This window comes from Schistocerca gregaria, chromosome 1 (genome assembly GCF_023897955.1).
Source record: "Schistocerca gregaria isolate iqSchGreg1 chromosome 1, iqSchGreg1.2, whole genome shotgun sequence".
Taxonomy (NCBI): domain Eukaryota; kingdom Metazoa; phylum Arthropoda; class Insecta; order Orthoptera; family Acrididae; genus Schistocerca; species Schistocerca gregaria.
The window spans coordinates 518,601,967-518,622,913 of NC_064920.1; the positions used below are offsets into that span (position 1 = coordinate 518,601,967).

Consider the following 20,947-nt stretch of genomic DNA (forward strand, 5'->3'; position numbering starts at 1 on the left):
TAATATTTGGTTCAGTTTTTTTTTTTTTGCAGCACAGGCTGGTTAACGAGTTAGAAGCGCCGCACGGTTACCTGGGCGTGGCGGCCTCCAGCTCTGCGTCCGTGAGGCCGTGGACGAGCTCCAGCACGCGCTCCGGAGGCAGGCTGGTGGGGTAGACGCGCTCCGCCACGGCGTCGCGCACCACACAGTTGCAGAAGGCCGTCGACATGTGCACCAACACCTGCAGAAAACAGCGCTGGCACTCAGCCACACTCCGCCACGACACGCTAGTTGCGAGCGGTCTGAAGGCAGCCCACTGTGATCAACGTCTTGTGATTGAGTGCAATAAACAGGATAAACGGATATTTCAGTCGAACTGTTCGACTTTCCAAGGAGCCCAGTGTTATTTCGCGTATTTGTGTCACTCTGTTCGCATTCGGGAATGCCAGGGTTGAAATAGCTGTCTAGCTGTCTGGCTATCTGGCTGCTCTTCTGCGAATTACTTGTATCGATCAAGGGATATATCTGAATGGTTCCTTTGCAAAGGACACGACCGATTTTCTAATCCGATATCGTGCTTCACCTCTAGTGACACTGACGGTATGGTAAAAAAAACCCTAATTTTTTGATCTTTCTTCTAATTGACAGCTTCTTGGTTCGTAGTTCATCTTCGTAAATCTATAAAGTGTGTAAGACAGGGATGTAGTGTTTCGCCTCTGCTGTCCAATTTACACATTGAAGAAGCAATGACAGAAATTAAAGAGAGGTTCAACAGTGGCGATACAATTCAAGGTAAAATGGTATCAATGATAAGATCTGCTGATGAGATAGCTATTCTAAGTGAAATTGGAGCAACATTACACGACCTGTTGAAAGGAATGAACAGTCTCTTGAGTCCAGAAAGTAAATCGAAGACAGTCGAAAGTAATAAGAAGGAGCAGAAAAGAAAATAGCGAGCAATTTAACATCGGAACTGGGGTGGAGCGGGAAGTAAACGACGTTAATGAATTTGATGGGACGATACAAAAAGCAGACTAGAACTGGCATAAAGGGCATTCCTGGTCAGGAGAAGTCTACTAGTATCAAACACAGGCCTTAATTTGACGAAGAAATTTCTGAGAATGTGCGTTGGGAACACAGCATTGTATTGTACTGACTCATGGACTGTGGAAAAACTGGAACAGAACAGAATAGAAGCATTTGGGACGTGGGCTCCACAAGAAAGTTGGAAATTTGCTGAACTGACAAGTTAAGGAATGAAGAGGTTCTCCTCAGAGTAGGCGAAGAAAGGAACATATGGAAACTCTAACAAGAAGAAAGGACAGGATAATAGGACATGTTAAGACTTCAGGGATAACTCCCATCGCACTAGAGGGTGCTGAAGAGTGTAAAAACTATAGAGGAAGAGACTGGAATATATTCAGCAAATAACTGAGGAGGTATGTTGAGATGAAAAGTTGATACAGGAGAGGACTTCATGTGGGCCGCATCAAACCATTCAGAAGACTGACGAGTCAGCTGTTAGCCCCCTATAGTACTGAACAAGTATTCCGGAACAAAAGCACTACCTTCCGAATGCATTCGATTTCACTGCACTGCCAATTGCAAAACCAATTTTTGTTAACACACTAAAACGTTATACGTTTCATGAACTGGACGCTGACCTCAAGGCTATGCGTACAACAGTAGTGTACAGAAATGAGATAATGTTTAACCTACGTAGACTTCATTAATTAAAACTTCCGGGCTGAATTGCCGTTGTCCACTCACCTCAGATGATGTTGCCCGCAGTAGGCAACGAAACGTCAGGAAGGAGAAGAAGTTTTATATATGGACCACGGCAATTCAGCCCGGAAGTTTTAATTAATGAAGACGCCGGCCGTGAAAGCTTACATGTTATGACTACGTAGACTTCACCCAATGAATCACTTTCAGGCTTGCTTTTGACGTCGCCTTAGCATTTTTTGCTATCCGACCCAGTGGTTAATTACCATTTGGTCGGGCCCTCATCACTACTCCAGTATATCCATGTGCGGCGTAGCGTAGCTAGAATTTAGCTCTTACCTTCACTTTAGATATTCTGCTGCGATAAACAACGCATGAAGCACGGATAAGTAGTTACAAACGTCAAGAAGCTAATTCTATAACAGATCGAAGGATAGACAGGCATGAAATGAGAAAATTACAGTAGAAGGGTTTCTATAAAATACATTTTTCAAGGGCTTAGATCAGCAGTATGTCTATCATAATCCTTTTCATTTATGAAAAGATACGTAACAAGTTTTTCACTTATAAATTTCTAGGCTCTCCATTATTTGAAGTTGGAACTCTCTTTCAGGAAATTTAAATACATTGCATCCGTTCAGCACTTACATAAAATATTTTCAACTTTTTCAATGTGTAAAGTTATTATCCACAATGGTGACATTAAATTTGATTCCGTGAAATGTCTGTGGCAACTGTAAGCAGGTTGTTAATGAGCATGCATTCCGCATTAATTTTAGAATTTCTCTTCTCATGTATACAAGAAGATTTTGACTGAGCTTAGGTCACTCAACTGTGCTGTTAGCGTCTTAACAAAACAGTCAGAAGATTTCTCTTGCTTCTATAGTAAATCACCCAGCCTACTGCAAGGAGAATGAACTATACGTAAAAGCAGGGTAACAAAAGCGTTTTGACGCTATGTGATCTGATATGCCCACATCCGCCGCTGATACCAGGGTTGGTTCAAATGGCTCTGAGCACTATGCGACTTAACTTCTGAGGTCATCAGTCACCTAGAACTTAGAACTAATTAAACCTATCTAACCTAAGGACATCACACACATCCATGCCCGAGGCAGGATTCGAACCTGCGACCGTAGCGGTCACGCGGTTCCAGACTGAAGCGCCTAGAACCGCACGGCCACACCGGCCGGCTGATACCAGGGCTCCACGCGATTAACACCTTCTCTGCATAGAAAATCCATATTCTGAATTTGATGTACTTGTTTTAAAAAAAACTATGTCTGAATTTTAGGTTTGTCATATCGTGAGAGGGATGAGCTCTCATTTAAAGAGGACGATGGTAAGCGTGGGTGTTATAAATGTAGTAATGGCTCTCATTTCATTCCTAACATTTGTTTATATCAATTCAGCTACCAAATCTTATAACTAGAGCTTATTTAGCCAGAACACTTTAACTTAGGTCACTATAGCTACTGTTTACAATGTTGAACCAAGGCGTTGTGTTGGTCACACAGTGTTAAGTGAGGTGTCTAAAAAAGCTACGTGACAATAAAATTAAAACTACTGTAAATGACTGACAACTGAATGACGTATTTACTCTTTGAAGCTCCGGTGTACATTTTTTTATTGTACATATTAAAGGTAATCATACAGAATGAATATTCTGTCTTATTTATTCCGATTCGCAGATTATACAGCAATCAATTACTGAATCGTATCTTCCGCCACCCATAAAGGAAACTTTGGGTTATCGAGAATTAATTTCACCCCATGGTCCAGCGTTAGCGTCTTCGGCTCGTAGTCAGAGCTTTCTGCACCACCAGTTCGATCCCAGCTTGTGTTCAACATATAAACAAAAATCTACAGTAATGGCGCCCATAGACTCTCGTCAAAGACCGGAAGAACATAGAGTGTTCAAGGTACTCTCTTGCACTTGGGGTGGAAAGCTGCCCCTAAAAGGTGGGAGACAGTAATGATCAACGAGATGAGGATGCTGAAGGCAGTGGGGACTGCACTGAAGACAATATGTGTCGTCAGGACTATTGCCTTGTTATTGAAAATACATCATGATGATCTGTCCAGTTGCCAAAGATTCCGGATTAGTCCCCCATTCTTATCTCCAGGAGGCGACTGTCAAGCAAGAGGAGACCGATGAGAAAAAGACTGTTAAGCAACGATAGGGTAGGGTTCTACTGCTGAAAGTATGGAACTTGCAAAGTTTGAACATGGTAGGAAATTTAGAAATTTTGAAAATGGAAATGCAAATGCCCAATCTAGATATAGTGGAGTCAGTGAAGTCAACTGGAAAGGAGGCACGGCTTTCTGGTCAAACAAATACGAGGTAATGGGATGATGGGAGGAGGACTCATGAAAAATCGAAGTGGAGCAGAGAGTGAGGTGCTGTGAACGGTTCAGTGATAGGATTGTTCTGATCAGAATTGACAGTAATGATAGCCAACAACGGTATTTCACTTATATATGTCGACATCACAAGCAGGAGATGAAGGGACAGATAAAGCATATGAGGTTATCCAAAAAATAATTCAGTGTGTAAAGGCAGGTGAAAATTTAATAATAATGGGGAATTAAAACACGGTAGTATGGGAAAGGATAGAACAAAGAGTTACATGAGAATACTGGCTTGGTACTATGAGTGAAAGAAGAGTAAGACCAAGGTCTGCAATAAATTTCAACTAGTTATAGCGAATACACTGTTTAAGAATCGCAAGAGGAGGAGGTACACTTAGAAAAGGCGCAGAGAGACGGTACAATTACAACAGGATTACATAATGGTCAGACAGAGATTCAGAAACGCGATACCAGTTTACAGTATGTACCTATAACGGATATGGACACGGATCAGAATGATGAAGACCAGTCAAGTTTACGAGAATCGTCCATAATGATGAAAGTGGAAAGAAGTTGAATGCTGAACTACTGAAAAATGATCTGTTGCGTTTGAAGTTACCTAAGATTGTAGATACTGCGATCATGAATTCCACAATACCAAGTTCAGTTTAAGAGGAATGGACATATACACCAAAGGAAATCACAGAAATTTGACAAATACAGATGCAAGAAAGGTAACTGGGAAGAAACCTTGGGTAACATAAGTATTTAAAAAAAAATGGCTCAAATGGCTCTCAGCACTATGGGACTTAACATCTGTGGTCATCAGTCCCCTAGAACTTAGAACTACTTAAACCTAACTAACCTAAGGACATCACACACATCCATGCCCGAGGCAGGATTCGAACCTGCAACCGTAGCAGTCTCGCGGTTCCGGATTGAGTGCCTAGAACCGCTAGACCACCGCGGCCGGCCCATAAGTATTTCAATTGATCGAGAAGAAAACAAGTAAAAATGTTCATGGAAAAGAGAGGATTACAGCATTAGAAGACAGGAATGAAACAGACTGGGACTGGAGGGATGCCAATGAGAAACGGCTCCAGGAAAAATGTGAAGAAACAAAAATAGAAACGTTGGTCTGAACGATGAACTCAGCATATAGGGACGTCAGAACAACCTTCGGTCAAATTAAAAGCAAACACGTTAATATTAAGGGTGCAGGAGGAATTCTGCTGTTAAGCAGAGGGGAGAGACCGGAGAGATGGGACAAAAGTTTTGTATCACCTCTTTATATTTTAATTAATGGTACAAAAAATAATTTTCTGGATAACGCGTATATATTCACTTCGAATGTGTCCACACCAACAATGAAAAAAAAATCATTTGTTTAGCGGCAACATCATCTCCTTCCGACGGGGGTTTCTCACAGGACACGAGAGCTACATTAACAGGTGATGGAGCATGTAGACTTGATGTCGTCCTGATATACAGTCTATATGACCATCAAGTCAGCTGTGGTCCAAATTGTCCCACTCTTCAGTAGCGATTCTGCGGAAGTAGTGGACAGGTCATGATCATTGCGGCTTGAAAAATAGCTAGTTTCAATCGAAGCCACATATGTTTGACTTGTTTAATGCCCAGGGAACAGGAAAGGCACTCTATTCTAGCACGCTGAAGGAACATGTTCATGAGAATAGTACAACGAGCACGCGAGTTACCCATCAAGATAAATTTTCACCAAAAGTTGGCGATTGGTCCCACTATTGGTTGCAGTATCTCGTCCCTCTACTGTAGAGCAGAGCGATTGCTGTCAGTAATCACGGAGGTGTACCTTGGCCCCATGTAATGCTACCCAGAACATCATTTCACCACCATCTTGTTGCATATTTCGGCCACGGTGCTGGAGGCGTTCGATATTACCAGATTGTCTCCAAACCCGTTGTCTGTGATATTAGGTACAAACATATCCGATCTTCGTCCATGAACTCCCGACGCGAAACCTGGAGGGTTTCTCGCCCATCTGCAACGGTGTCCCCGAATTTGTGTTGTTCGACATCGTGCTCTTCGTGGATATCGGGAACGGAGACTCGCACCATGAAATAGTCTCCCAATATTTTGATGCGGTACATGACCTCTTGAAACCTCTTCGAAGAATTCAGTCCTAGAGCACTCAGCCCACGATTTCTTTTAGATATCTATCATTCTTTGCACCAGTCTAACTTGGTGGCATGTGTGGTGTAAGTCCCCAACGTAACTTATCAATTGGAACAGATTCCAAGTCCGCACCAAATCATTTTGTCTTTGGTGCACACGTCGAGTAACTTCTATGGCTGATAGGCTTTCTGTACGTAACGTGATGATGGGAACCTGATCATTGGTCGCAATTGTCCTCCGTGGCTTGAATGTTAACTCACTGTCCCACAGAGCTTGTAATGCGTCCCTGCTGGTGCTTTACGTTCAACTGAGATGCTGCAATCCAGACAAGGCGATATTTTAGCCATAGGTAGCGCTCATGGTGAAGCAACATTTTTGTTGGGTCTAGTTCCTTACCGCTGCAGCTCGACCACTTGTGTTATGTTCATAAGACGAATGTCATTGCCCCTCCGTACTGCTAGGGCATGGGGAGGTGAGATACTGAGACGAAGCCCAGTCGAAGCGACCGAACGAACTGGTGGGCTAGCATCGTGGCCAGTGCTTCGGTGGTTAACACCATGTGTTCTGAGGTGGGCGGGGGTGGAGTGGGGGGGGGGGGGGGGGGGGGAGCTCCGCGCTGAGATAAGAACAAAAGGTGACACCATGTGCTTTTATTGTATATCAGTTATTTTCGACCCATCAGTATTTACGTCTTTTCTGGTCACTGCATTTGAGATGGCTTCAATAGTTGTTCCAATATCACTAAGCTGACGATTCTCCTTGTAGTGTCCTGCTGTCGGCAGGAAAGAACTAACAGTCAATTTGAACACATTTTATTATAATTAAAGAAGAACGCCTTCTTGGCATACACAATATGTTAAACACAAGCACAAAGAGAAAAACCCGACAATCTTGTGTTGGAAATCCAGATAAGGAAACAAGGCAATGGAAGAAAATACTGACGAAAATCTACTCCACAAAATACAACATGCTACTACAATGCTACGGCGAGTGAATACAATGCTAGGGCCGGTGTAAGTAGTGGCTGGAGCTGTTCCTAGCGGATGGTAAATACTGTCAGTCTGACAATCTAGAGATGCTTATAAAGCCAGGTCGGCGGAGTGCTGCATGAGTCATAGCAATTCTGATTGCTGGAACACTGTCACATGTTGTTGGCGAAGTAGTTGGAAAGTCTGTTACTGTTTCTGTCCGCTGGCGATGTTTCTCTCCGCCCTCCTGGGAGGGGGTCGGCAACCCAACTTGCATGTCGGTTTTGCGGGCCCTCTGACCATAAGGGGCCGCTACGACACTCCAAACTGACTTTTTTATCCTAAACTGCCATTCCGGAAGTTAACGGTGGAGTATTTCTATAAACACACAGAAGATTAGGGCATAGGATCCTAGCAGACATGTCCTCAATTGTACAGTGAGTAAATTAACACTTGAACACTTTTTGATACACATGCAGAAATTTGCTGAAACCTCGTCCATACAGACCTTCATTAAAATTTCACGAATTCTCATGAAAACTAAGAACTGTTAGCGGGAGGGAAGTTCCTGGCGAATATTCAAGTGTCAAATTGCCTGTGTTTTATCTCACGAGTGTGAGTATACCTCTTTCCAGCCCCCTCACGAAGGAAAAACTGATAATATCGGCAAATAATCAGTCTTCTGGAAGTCAACCTAGCGCATGGACCGTGTTTTACGTCAGAAGGTATGTACCGGGTAGTTTTTTTTTATTTATTCCAAACATGTCTTTTTCACATACCGTCAGCAAAGATGCTCATATCACTTTCTCACATTTTGATAATAAGATTTATTCGTTCCTTGATGTCTATGACCACACTATGACTTCAAAAGTACCCTGACACTTATAGTGGGCATTAAGATGCGGTGTGCCCATCCTAGGCTTTTATGATGGCTTGAGTTCTGCTGGAGGCACTTTCAATGAGTTGTTGATGTCTACAGGAACGGCAGCCCAGTCTTCCTCGAGAGCCGAAACTGGAGAAGGTATTGACGTTGGACGTTGTAGTTCGGGCCAAAAGCAGCGTTCTCTCTCGTCCTACCTGTTTTCTATTGTGTTCAAGTCCGGCCTCTGGTCAGGCAAGCACATTTCAGGAATGTTATTCTACTCAAACAGTTGCCTGACAAATGATGCTCTATGACAGGGTCCATTGTAATGCTGATACAACCATCGTTTCGAAATTGTTCCTCTACTCTACATTACACCTGGTACCGCAAAACTTTATATACATTCACACATAGCGTTTCTTTAAGCACAGTAAGAGGACCACACGCTGACGCCCGTATTAGATTATCAAATACTTTGACGATGAAATTTGATCAAATATTAGTGATATTCTTTCGACAAAGATCTTCGACATGGCGCAGAAAGGGGTATTAGACCGCAGTCAAACATTTCCCCATAGTTCCTTCATAATGGCCGTCATGTAGTAATAGAAGAACCGTAGGACATCAACCGAGAAACTGTTATTTTTAGTGCTGTCAGTTTCACTGTTTCCAGGCACTACATTGGGCAGTGAATTTTCCAATACGAGAGTGAAATGTGATTGCCTAACAGTTTCGCAGGGTCAGCATGGGTATGGCACATTTGGGATGGCCGGATGCCCTTCCTGTCGCCACCCCGTTTCAGGAATGATGATGAGGATGATGAAATGGTGAGGACAACACAAGGACAGACACAAACACCCAGTCCCCGGGCAGAGAATATCCGCAATCCGGGAATCGAACACGGGACCCCGTGATCCAGTGGCAGCGACGCTAGCCACAAGACCATGAGCTGTGGAGAAATGTGGTTAATCCAATACGAATATGAAATGTGATTAAAATAATATGCCACTTCCTGCTAGTGTTAACATATACTGAACAACAGAATTAGTGGTTTACTTTTTCGAAGCGTCATAATTCCCACCCATTGGGCTGCTTAACTTTCAAATTTCTCTCAAAGGTACGTGCAATCTACCTGTGTAACGTGCATCCTGTGACATCACACTCGGACTCGACGACGCAACAAACTGCAATGTCGACACACTTAAAAAGGCCTCAGCTCAAAAGTTCATGTGAAGTGATGTCGCATAGGCACCAAATTTCACCAAACTTCTACCAAACGTCACTGTAAGCGTGTCACGGAATGGGAATGTCGTCACAGCCCCTCTTACCGATATTTCACCCTTCTTCTGACGTTTCTGCAACGGCGGTCAGAACCACGACGTCCAGTGATGAAATCACGCGGTTTCTTATGAGTGGCCGAGGAAAACATTTCAGACATACCGACGCACAGAATCTAAACGAAAAGGCCTCAGCAGGTGGCATAAAGGGCGTAATGAAAGCACCCATTTGCTTGGGACGTTGATTCCCACATATTTCGGCCGCTTCAGCCCTTCTCGACGGACATCATGGGGCGCCAACCACACTGAACGCTGTGTAATGGAGTGCCAACGAATTGTTTGCTGTTATGTAGAGGTTGTAACCACTACGTAGCATTCAGAACCATTCCACGAAATTTGAAGATGATCCGAAGCAGTGAAGGGTTCTTACACTTTTTCAGTGGTCCTGATTCACTCTCTCTTATTCAATGACCACGGAGGGGTGCAACATTGACACATGCGTGAATAAAACGGCACACGGTACTCTACGACTCCCTGATTCGGCAAAACCCTCTCTGGCAACGCCACCTTTATTGATAATTATAAAAATCCATCTCTACATGCAGAACCTGTGACGTAGTCATAGGTGCTTGCCGATCGGCTACACCTTTGACACCATCCGAATTCGATGGCCTACTATCAGACGCAAGGGCAGCAATGTAGCCTGCAGGTGCCTGGTGCCGTCTGTATATGAACGATTTTAAAATTCTCAGTAAAGGTCGGCGAGTACCAGCGTGAGTTTCACCGAACTGGGGGTCTCAGAGGAACCCTTTGCCGTTTTAGCAGGATTGAAATCTCGAGTTGCCACGTATTGTTTATCGCTGCGAACAGAGATATCTATGGAGGTGAAGATCCATATTGAAATAGGGCATTGAACAGCATTCGCTGGTGTTCAGCGAAGAGTCTCACTGCTGTTTGTGGAGTTCAGATCATCAAAAGGTGTCCATAGACGAGCTGGTGAAAGGTCACTGGAAATAGCGATTCTTGAGACCCATACCTCTGGAACTGCTGCGGTGTAACAGGAGAGATTTAGTAGTTATGGTATAGCTGGAAAGCTGAATGCTCGCCAGTACGTAACAAGAACAGTAAATCTGTTGTCATGTTCTTCTTGACTGGAGAAAGAGGTGGAACATTCCGACAGGATAGTGCAAAACCCCGCACTGCAGTTGGCAAATAAAAGCTTGAGAAATGTGTGCCCAGCCTCTGGTTCGTCACCCATAAAGGGGGACTGGGATGCAATGTGAAGGCAATACTTTCATATCAGCCTCCAGCCAGCGGTCTTCATAAAATGACCCAGCGTGCGTTTCAGGCATGGCCAGAAACTAACCAAGATGACATTCGGAGGCTTTTTTCTGCATGTTATCGTAATGAATAAAAGTGTCAATATGCAAACGCCTTTTGAATAAGTTAACATCAAATGTTAGCAACGTGACGCGACTCTCTTTCCCACAGACATCAATGTCAAAATTTGGTTCCAGACAATCCTAGACGTTGACTCCTGTTCCATTGATGATTGTGTAAATGTGGCTTGAAGAACAAGTAATACTTTTGCCACTTCGTACCGTAAATTCACTTTGTATCTACCCTTATGCGACAGGTATCCCCGTCTCAGAAAATATGCTTTCGGATTGTCTGAAAATTTCTGTAATCGAGAATGCTACTTTAACATATATTTTAGCAGTAATGAAAAATAAAATAATTAGCAAAATTCTCCTTAAGAAACCAGTTTACGTAATGGATATTTCTTACACTAGGCTTTTTCTGTGTAATTTCATTCTTTCAGTAATCTTGACTTTTTGGTTCCATCTGCACACATACGTAAGGGGGCAAACCACTTTAGGACGCTCAAAAAAATCCGATTTTTTATTGCATTAATCGTTAGCTTTACCATCCGAGAATACGCTGTCAAAATTTCAAAGCGAAATTCGCATTCGTTTAGATTTTATGAGCATAGAACCGAGCGCACATCGGGTACTGGCTCGAGAGTGGATAGAGATAAATTACTGGAGAGATGTTTAGGTGGCCACACACAAAATGTGAATGAAAGTTTTAACTCCTTTATTTGGCGATTAGCTCCTAAACACTTGAACTCCAGACTAAAAGTCATGAATTGGCATCATATTTAGCAGCGGACTTATTCAATGAAGGAAATTCATCCCTTCTGATAGTCATGAACGAGGCAGGAATTGTAATGGGCACGCAAAGCTTCAATTGCGCTGAACAAATGGATAACCTGTCCGTGATCCGGCAAAATCGATGTAGTTCATTGGAATGGAAGGAAGGTCGAAAAGCTCGGAAAGCCTATGACGAAGAAGAAGGATTACTGTTTGGTGCTGGGATCGCAGATTAATCGGTAGGCATTTTACATTATTGTTCACCTCCCTGAATTTCTAGTTTCCGAGAATTTATTTTTCAAACGCTTTTATCGCGAAATGAGTTTTCACATTTGAGTGAAATCAAACTCAAAAAGTATAGAACAGATCATTATGAAAATTTATGGTAAGATTCTTTATAAAATTACGAATTATATGAACCAGCTTGTGAGGTGATATCATGACTTAAGGGTATTTTTCTTTGCATAATTAGAGAAAAAATAATGAAAATCGAAGTTGTTCCAACACCTGCAAAATTTTTAATTTTCATTATTTTCACTTGCTCAGAACTTCATATTGTTAGAAAATAAGTTATTAATTTAAAATAAAAACCTTTTTTATTTCAGATGAAAATCGGAATTGCTACACTGCACGCAATTGGAGAACTATCCAACAACCTTTAGTGGACATCACAGCGTAACTTTGTTACTTTTGGCTGAAATTATTTTTAAAAAGTCACAAAAACTGTTCGAAATGTGAATGAAATCATGTCAATAATTGATTAAATTCTGATTAATTCTTCCCACCCTAAAAAAGTCCCAAAAAATCAGTGTCAAACAGCCTCCTACTGTGGTTTCCAATCTTAAGAGGACTGAAAACGGTTGGGAAGCTCAGGCCGAGACCGAATTACTGAAGCTGTAAACTGGTGACGTTTTATCCTCTCATTCAGAAAAAGCCCATCTCAATTCCATTTCCAGCTTTACTATGTTAAAGAAATGGTCTCACTAGAAAGCCATTTCCTCCGTCCTAAATCTGAATGCAAGTGATTATTCTGCAACTGATAATTTTTTCATTGCAGCTGGATGACATCGCCTTAATACTTCGGCTGACAACCATTCAGTCATCTTCAGCCGAAAGTTTATCACTGGAGATTGACATCCTATTAGTTAGGTGTGATTGTTGAAATGTTCCTGTGTAAAGAATATTCCTTTAAGATTCGGGATTGCAACCAGATGTCAAAGCCTTCTTGCAATGAATTTCGGCTGACAACCGTTTAGCCACCTTCAGGCGAGTGTTTTGCACTGGAGATTGTTGGTTCATATCGCTGATTGCAAATCAAAAATTGCTTTGGAGACAAATGCACAAAGTCAGCCTCTACATGACCGACATGTGTAGAGTTTAGCACCCTCTTCGAGTATTGTTGCATCTATGCCGGCAATATTTCATCTAAATTAGGCGTAATCTTAAGGAAACATGGTCAAAGTGATCTGCCACCTACCGACAAAAACATGTGCTCATTTCGATTTGGCAAAGTACTATCTAGGATTGTAAAGGTCTGGGATGTACAGAATACTGTGTCAGTCTGGCAAGTTGTCAGTCATTACGGGCCATAAATTAAAAAGCCGTCATTGTGTGTATTTGTAGCAACACCAACTTTGGAAGTTATTTGGATGTAAAACAGCCCTTTGTACTGCACGTTATCGAACCACTCACACTATATTAACATTTCACGCCATTCGTCGATGCACTAGACTTTTCCAATCTACATTGTGCTATTTGGTCGTTTCAGCAAAATGGTCACAAAAACAGCAGGTCCTCGAGTATTTGGCAGCAGTGACAACATAAATAAACTTACAATATTACTATCGTGTCTCTCTGGCAACACAATTTTTCACACACTGTTCCACTTGATTTGCAGACTACCACACAGTGATGTCATCAAAACGCCTTCACCACCCTTTAAAGTAGATAACTAATTTCGGACAGATTCATCACTGAAGTGTTGCGTCCAAGGTCTAAGAACATCAAGTATGGCTACCTTTGTATGTGGTATATTTTTGAAGTGGATGGTATTATAAACCATCGATTTTCACCGTGAAATTATACTATATGGCATCAAATACTTAATAACTTCACCCTGCAAGCCAACATTCCTCTGTTTTGTTATGTCCACATACAACAGCATGTATTTGTACACACACTATTCAGCGGATGAAGTCTGTCTACATATTGTTAATATCAGATGTTTCTATTATTTCAGTAGTGTGCATGGGCTAATAGTAATATTTTCTTTAGGAGTCTAAATATATAAAGCTCTCTGGTCACAGCTGTACATTTCTGTATGCAAAGTGACGATGGAAGCCAGCTAGAACCAACTTTTGTACCAGAATTATACCGTATAACTGCAACAGCATTTTATGTAAGTGTTCCTTATTCTAGTATTTCATACAACTGCGTGTGGCCTTGGACATTCACTAAAACTTCTCAATGGCAATTGTGATATGCATTATGTTCCATATTTTTACAAAACTTCGGACATGCATTCACAATGTGTAGCTGTCCTATTTTGGCAAGAATGGGAATGGCCACTTAGGAATTGTTTTGTGTCCTTGTGTGAAAGGAAACAAGTAATCTTACGCAAATTGCAAATTACAGTTGAAAATACAAGCAGTCACGAAACACGAGCACATGCAAGAGGACATACGCTATCTGTCATTTCGTTTTATAGACTTCCTTTAGTAATTTGAATGAAAACACAGACTTAAACTGCAGGTATTATGGAGCAACGTAAGACATCATCTGCTGATGAACTACAGTGTGGTAATCACTCGCTACTTCATGCACATGTGATGCAGCGATGAAATGTTTGTCAGAGGAAAAGTCACACACACATATATTCGTATATTGTAAATGTGCGGTGTAACTATTATATGAGCATTCAAGTAATAATATAGCTTCCTCTGTTACTATTACATTACTGACAGAGGTATGGTTCAACCGAAATACTTTAACCACAATTGTTCCAACATATTTAAGTCAGTTCTTTAATTAAATAGTTGTTTATAGGGCTTGAATTGAAGGATAATATTTTTTTTCATAAAATACCAGGTGTTAAAGTATCTTACAAAAATTTCACTTCAGTCAGTTTTTAAAATGTTATCCATACTGTGTATGCTGCCATTTTAACACAACTTCTCCATTATTTGGAAACTGAAAATCGTCATTGCTCGTCTCACAGAAGTCAGAGGATAGAAATAGTTTCTTCTTTCCAAGTCCTACAAGTACTGCTAAACCATATGTGTGTCTGCATTTTTTTCTCCAATCACCACAAAATTTTGCATGGTGGTAGAGCTAAAAGTCTTCTGATAGACTCCAGGCACCCAATCTTAATATCAAGGATGTTCAAAGTATGCAAAGAATGGTTCCTTTCTTTAAACATACAATACATTTCCACATATGCTACCATGCTCTCTCTCTCTCTCTCTCTCTCTCTCTCTCTCTCTCTCTTTATAGGCTCATGTTTAAAATTTTTGCCTAATAAATTGCACTCTGCACTTCTTTTATGCTGTTTTCAGACTTTTGGACTTTCAGCATGTGACAGTTATTTGCAAGCAAATAAAAGTCAAAAGAACTCCAACAATTCACTCAGGGAAAGAAACGTACCAATTATGCACTTTATCCCACAAATGCTATTAACAAGAAAGGAAATTCTTAGCATCTAATACATGTAATGCGATATTCACGATCTTTTCCTCTAATCATTCCTGAAACTCCTTCTATGTGGCATGTCATACTGCACTTTAATAAGACACTAACAAATTTAGCATTCCTTTCCTATAGCAGATAGAAATACCCATGCCAGAGAACAAAGTTTTTCAATACTATTAAAAAATTAATAGTAAATGTAGAACAATGATGCAGGAAAGCAGAATATAAATGTACAGTAACATATGTTCCATAATAGTATTTTTCAGTTTATAAGTTGCCAAATGAAAGGGCTCTTCATGAAAACAAATTCAGTGAAGGTGATTTTGTCCATATTTCCAAATACTAGTTGGCCGAGATGTTCACAGGATCCAAGGTACAGTGGACAAATCCAAAAATATACATTTTTAAAGGATAGCAGAAGTAACATAGTATCTGCAAGTTTCTAGACTGAAGACTTACAGAGAAGCAGCATCATGATATGGCATGGGAATAAGGTACAGCTTTGATGTCAGATTTATACCATAAAACTTTGGATTATTTTAGCATGCATGATAGGCATTGCATCATACACGGCAGAGGCAATCTTCTAGAAAGTTCTCGCATGTGACAACTATGGAATTAGAATGTGTGATGTAGCTTGCATGGGCCAGGATACAGCTTATGCTACAAATGAGGATAAAGCAGAAAGCCACACTGGACATTGAATTTTAGCTGATAAACCTAAGCAAATATGTGGGAGACGACACTGGCAGAGAGCAGAAAGTAGCAGCACTCACCATTGATATAACGATTCATGCCAAACTTAAATTGGGCACTGGAATGAAGTTTGTCTCCTCAAGCTGAAAACAATAAGATTTCATGGGCTCTGCTGATCTCAGAAGTCATCTGGTGGAATTACTCTGTTTACAATTACCACACTGACAGGACTGATTTAGGGTATTTAGGGTTATTAACATGAAGAGCAACAGCTATAAGCTGAACAGTAGAAAATACCAAAAATGCACAAGAAAAAATAAAGTGAAGAGACAGAACCAGGTGCTGAAGCATGCAGTTATTGGGAAAATACTATATTTGAAACCATGTAAGCATGGAATGGGATTTATATATGAAGGGAGAAAAACAGCCATACACCAGTCAGAAAGTTTTAGCAGTGCCACCATCTGTCTTACATGCCAATAATTCCCACCCTTTGATTTAAATGGATGGGATTGGAACATAACACTGATTGGTTTGGGGACATACAACGGCTTGCTAAAGACCAAACTGTAAACTGCATGTAGTGGATGCCCAAGTTGTACAATTACTGTGCAGTGTGTACACTACAGAAGATTTAAATATGTAATAAAACAATTTGTATGATAAAGCAAGACACATGCAAACATTTGTATGCTTAAAACAGAAATAAGAGAGACAAGAGAGGAAATTAAATGTGGGCTAGATTGTTTCACAGGATCCTTGTTAGATTTTTCATAGATACAACATTTGTGACCAATTCTGAAATGTTATGCATATTCAACTAATAAAGATATTAATGATTACTACAATATTTTGAAAGTGCACTACTCCAGTGAATGCACACCAATTGTGAAATGATTTTGCAACACAGTTCATATTGTGCCATGGCTGGACAGTACTGTTTAATTTCCACTCTGCTTATTAGGTAGCACCAAGGCTGGAGATGCCAGCTTACTGCTACAGACAGTGTACAGAACAGGAAAGCAGCCATGGACAGTGTCATCAGTGTCAATAACCAAGCAAGGACAGTTTTTGTTGACAGCAGACCCGTTGAAACTTAAGGGCCAGTACCAGGGAACACAATGGGCAGATTTTGGCTGACAACACTCTGAGTGCAGACTGAATGCATTAAAGCTGTGAGTCCCGAGTGCTTGGTTGCTGAGTATAGAGGTCAAAAGTTAGCACCCGGGAAGATTGGATGGCTGCTGGCTGACAGCATAATGATAGCAGCACTGGATGCTCTGGGAGTGTACTGTCTGACATTTTGTTTCCATAGGATTCTGTTGGTGGAGTCTTGCTGCGAGCAGTGGAGCAACTGAAGATTTGAGCCAGGGCTTCAGGGAGCTGCTGGCTGACAACAATTGATAATGACATTGAGTGCACAAAGAACAAGTTGTTCAGTGTTGTCTTCATTCTGAGAAGAGTGTCCCAAGTCTGTTGGAGAATAGTACAATAGTGTGTGCCTGTGGAGCTGGGTGACTGATAACATTATAGAGGTCCAAAGGCATGGAAGACAAGTGAGTTGGTACAGTCTTGGAATCCTGGCTGTCCGTTCCTAACTGTTTCAACGCAGTACAGACAGCAACAGCATGTGTTTTGTGTGGTGTCTAGCTTCCTAAGGTCAAGTGCAAATTTGTTTATGTTTGCCAGTTGCACAGACAACGGTGCTCACAAGAAGTAAAGGAGACATTGTTGCTACAGAGCTTACATGGCAGCTATTCTTTATCAATTGACCATTTATTGATCTTGCTACAACCGACTTGCATACAGCTGGTTCTGTGTGGACAGCTAAACGTGATAGCTGTGCTATTAATGAAGGTTATGGCAAATATCAAACAGTGGTGTATGAAGGATAGGACTAGAAAATAACAGGCAACTAGCACACACTAGAGTACAATTTCAATGGATACTGGGATCTATGGTATAGTATTTATTCTGTGATTTTTATACCATTTGACCATTTGTTCATTTCATTATTTATTTTATCTAGCATATGTGGATCCACATCCATTGGTTTGGCCCCGAGAAATGTAACTATTTGGTATCACTTGTAGTGTCCTTCCACCCTCAAGATTTCGTTCTATTCATTGCATATTTTAACTGATATTGTGTGAATAATAGGCACTGACTAGTTTAACTTGGAATGAACAGTGAAGATCACTATAATATTTCTTTATTGACCAGATTTGGCTTATGTAAAAGGCATCTTCACAAGTTTTGGCCCCCTATGGCTGGTGCTCGTGGCTCCTTGGCTGCCTAATCTTACCAGGACTGACCTTAGTTGCTCATAAAAACTGTTCTAGATATCTGCACTGAATTAGCAAGCATTTTAGGCATTGTAGGCTTTAAGCTTTTAAACATGGCGATGCTTCAGCAGTGGTGTACATAGAAACTTGGCAGGATTGGTTCAAATGGCTCTGAGCACTATGGGACTTAACAGCTGTGGTCATCAGTCTCCTAGAACTTAGAACTACTTAAACCTAACTAACCTAAGGACATCACACACATCCATGCCCGAGGCAGGATTCGAACCTGTGACCGTAGCAGTCGCACGGTTCCGGACTGCGCACCTAGAACCGCGAGACCACCGTGGCCGGCGGCAGGATTGGAAAATATCTGCCAACGAGTTGCAAAATTAATGAACCTGTAATTCTGTAATTGATATGCTGTTAGTTTCTAATCCTATCATTTCTACACTTTTGTTTATTATTTGCCATAAGCTTTTCTCTAACGAAGGTTTTTGCTATATTCATCATATCAATGGTAGGCAATGGAAACCTCTTAACTCCACTTTATTAAATTTTACAAGAGAAGTGAAAACTGATTATATATATAGGCAGATTAAATAAGTCTATGTACTCTCAAATTTCTGTTTAATTGTGAAGTTACTGGATACTCAAATTAAAAGGTCTTCACAGAAAATGGAGTTACGTGGTTTCCAATGCCTATCATCCATTCATTATTTAAAAGATTTTCTGCTGAGGTTTTATCATTATTTTGCACATTTTAATTGTTAGTATTGCAATTGTTTTGGTCATTGTGCTGTTAATAAACTTATTATGATGAGTAATGTAAGTGACTTCACAACCCCTAGCTACTTCCACTCCACAGCCGATTGTGATATGCTATTATCAGCATATCACAATGATAAATTGATTGCCATTATGTATTCTTTCCCATTGTTGAAATCCCAAACACAATAATATATTTTACAGTGACTGTTCAGAATCAGACAGTTTGAAATTTAATGTTGGAGCAAGATTGACATCTTGTAGAGTTTCATGCTGACCTCTTAATATGCCTACACTTTAAGCAGTTTGGAAGCAAGGTATAAAACAAATATATAAAGTGAACATTGTATCAATTTACAGAGGAAACATGATGTGCTAACTCAGAAGAACTTTGAACTTCTTAACCTGATAGACTTGAAACAATGTAACGACACCACTCTAAACAAACAGTGGCTTATGATGAGTAGTGCAATCCTTTTGCTTAGGCATTGTTTAATAACAACAATGTTATCAGTATTCTCATTCACAACTGTGCTGCATTAACAATTCTATGCAACATTTTCCTATACCTTGAAGGAAGGTTTGTAAAAATTTATTGGTCTACTACAACAACACCACACCCATAGTGCACTTGCATTTCAGTTTCAGGGAATACAGTGCAAACTGGATGGAGTTGAAATCTATCTAATGAGAAACTACATTAACACTTAAAGCATAAGCTTCTAAATTAAAATCTTAACTGACTGGCTTATAAAATGCAGGACGGTTTATGAAAAAGTGGAGCCAAAGGAAAAAAAAAACGAATAATGTGCTTTAGGGTCTGTATACTACTTAAACTAATAATGGCATAATTTTGAAGATTCAAAGCACGTTCACATCAGTGTCAAACAGAAACTAATTTTGGTTTGAAGTGTCAGCAAACCTATGTTTAAGGACTGAATGATTCCAAAGATAAGATTGTGATCAATAAACCTGTGTAGAAGATACGTAATCACGAGTAATTGGTAAAATGATTACAGGTATTGGAGGTAGGTGTCCTATTTCCTTTAAGCTTCTGTCTCTAGAAATGGTCTGAATCCCCCTAAGTACTGACCACCATCCAGCTCATACAGAGAAGTTAAACAGCAGTTCAGATAGAAGTTCAATAACTTCACACATAAAGTGTGGGGACCATTTGTAGTGTATGCCAATTTTGCATGCCTTTTTGTACCTACGTCAAGTTGTGATGGTGACTCCACTGCCTCAAATACAACCCCCACAGAAAGACAAATACCATTTCCTGCACTATATCAGGTTTTCTGTTCATGCCATAACTATATTAAATCCTACGAAGGAGACAATAGAGCAATGAGGTTGCTCTCTCAGCTCTTGAAGACAAAGTCAGTGAGATCTATGATACCATGGTTTCCCTAATTGTCACGCAAGACATTTAATCAAAACATGATGAATGTGAAGTGTCATTAGTGGTCTGTCATTAGCCAATAATGACAAAGAAACCACAAATGGATCACTTATTTACCTGGAAAATTTCATGGCGCAGAGCAAAATGAATTGAATCTGAATTACAAGCTCCCACATCACATGCCCTTGTTTTGTCACAATTTAAATGGGTATGATACTTACTTCATTATTGAACTCTTGACTGATTTTCACGTAGGTAATGAGCAAGTTGGTGTTTTACCTGAGAGAAATCAGAAATATTCCAGTTTTGAGGAGGAAAACCAAGTGTATAACATTGTGCTTCCTAGGTTCATTAGGATTTATGCAGGCACCACTTTAGAAACTCATTATGGTGTGCAGCTAGTGAGAAGTGCATATCATCTTGACATAAAGTTTCAGTTAATGAAAAATGGGACCTTTCCTTTTTTTTTGGTCATCAGTCTACTGATTGGTTTGATGCGGCCCGCCACGAATTCCTTTCCTGTGCTAACCTCTTCATCTCAGAGTAACACTTGCAACCTATGTCCTCAATTATTTGCTTGACGTATTGCAATCTCTGTCTTCCTCTACAGTTTTTGCCCTCTACAGCTCCCTCTAGTACCAT

The 20,947-nt window shown here is 40.6% G+C and overlaps 1 protein-coding gene across 1 annotated transcript in view; it reads right to left on the bottom strand.

Annotated features, from left to right (window-relative positions):
- The window catches only part of LOC126354620 (putative fatty acyl-CoA reductase CG5065), a 132,323-nt gene that overhangs the window by 61,984 nt on the left and 49,392 nt on the right, over positions 1 to 20,947 (bottom strand). Inside the window, exon 4 of the mRNA XM_050004384.1 lies at positions 72 to 220. Coding sequence (XP_049860341.1) covers positions 72 to 220 — 149 coding nt within the window. The remainder of the gene's footprint in view (positions 1 to 71; positions 221 to 20,947) is intronic.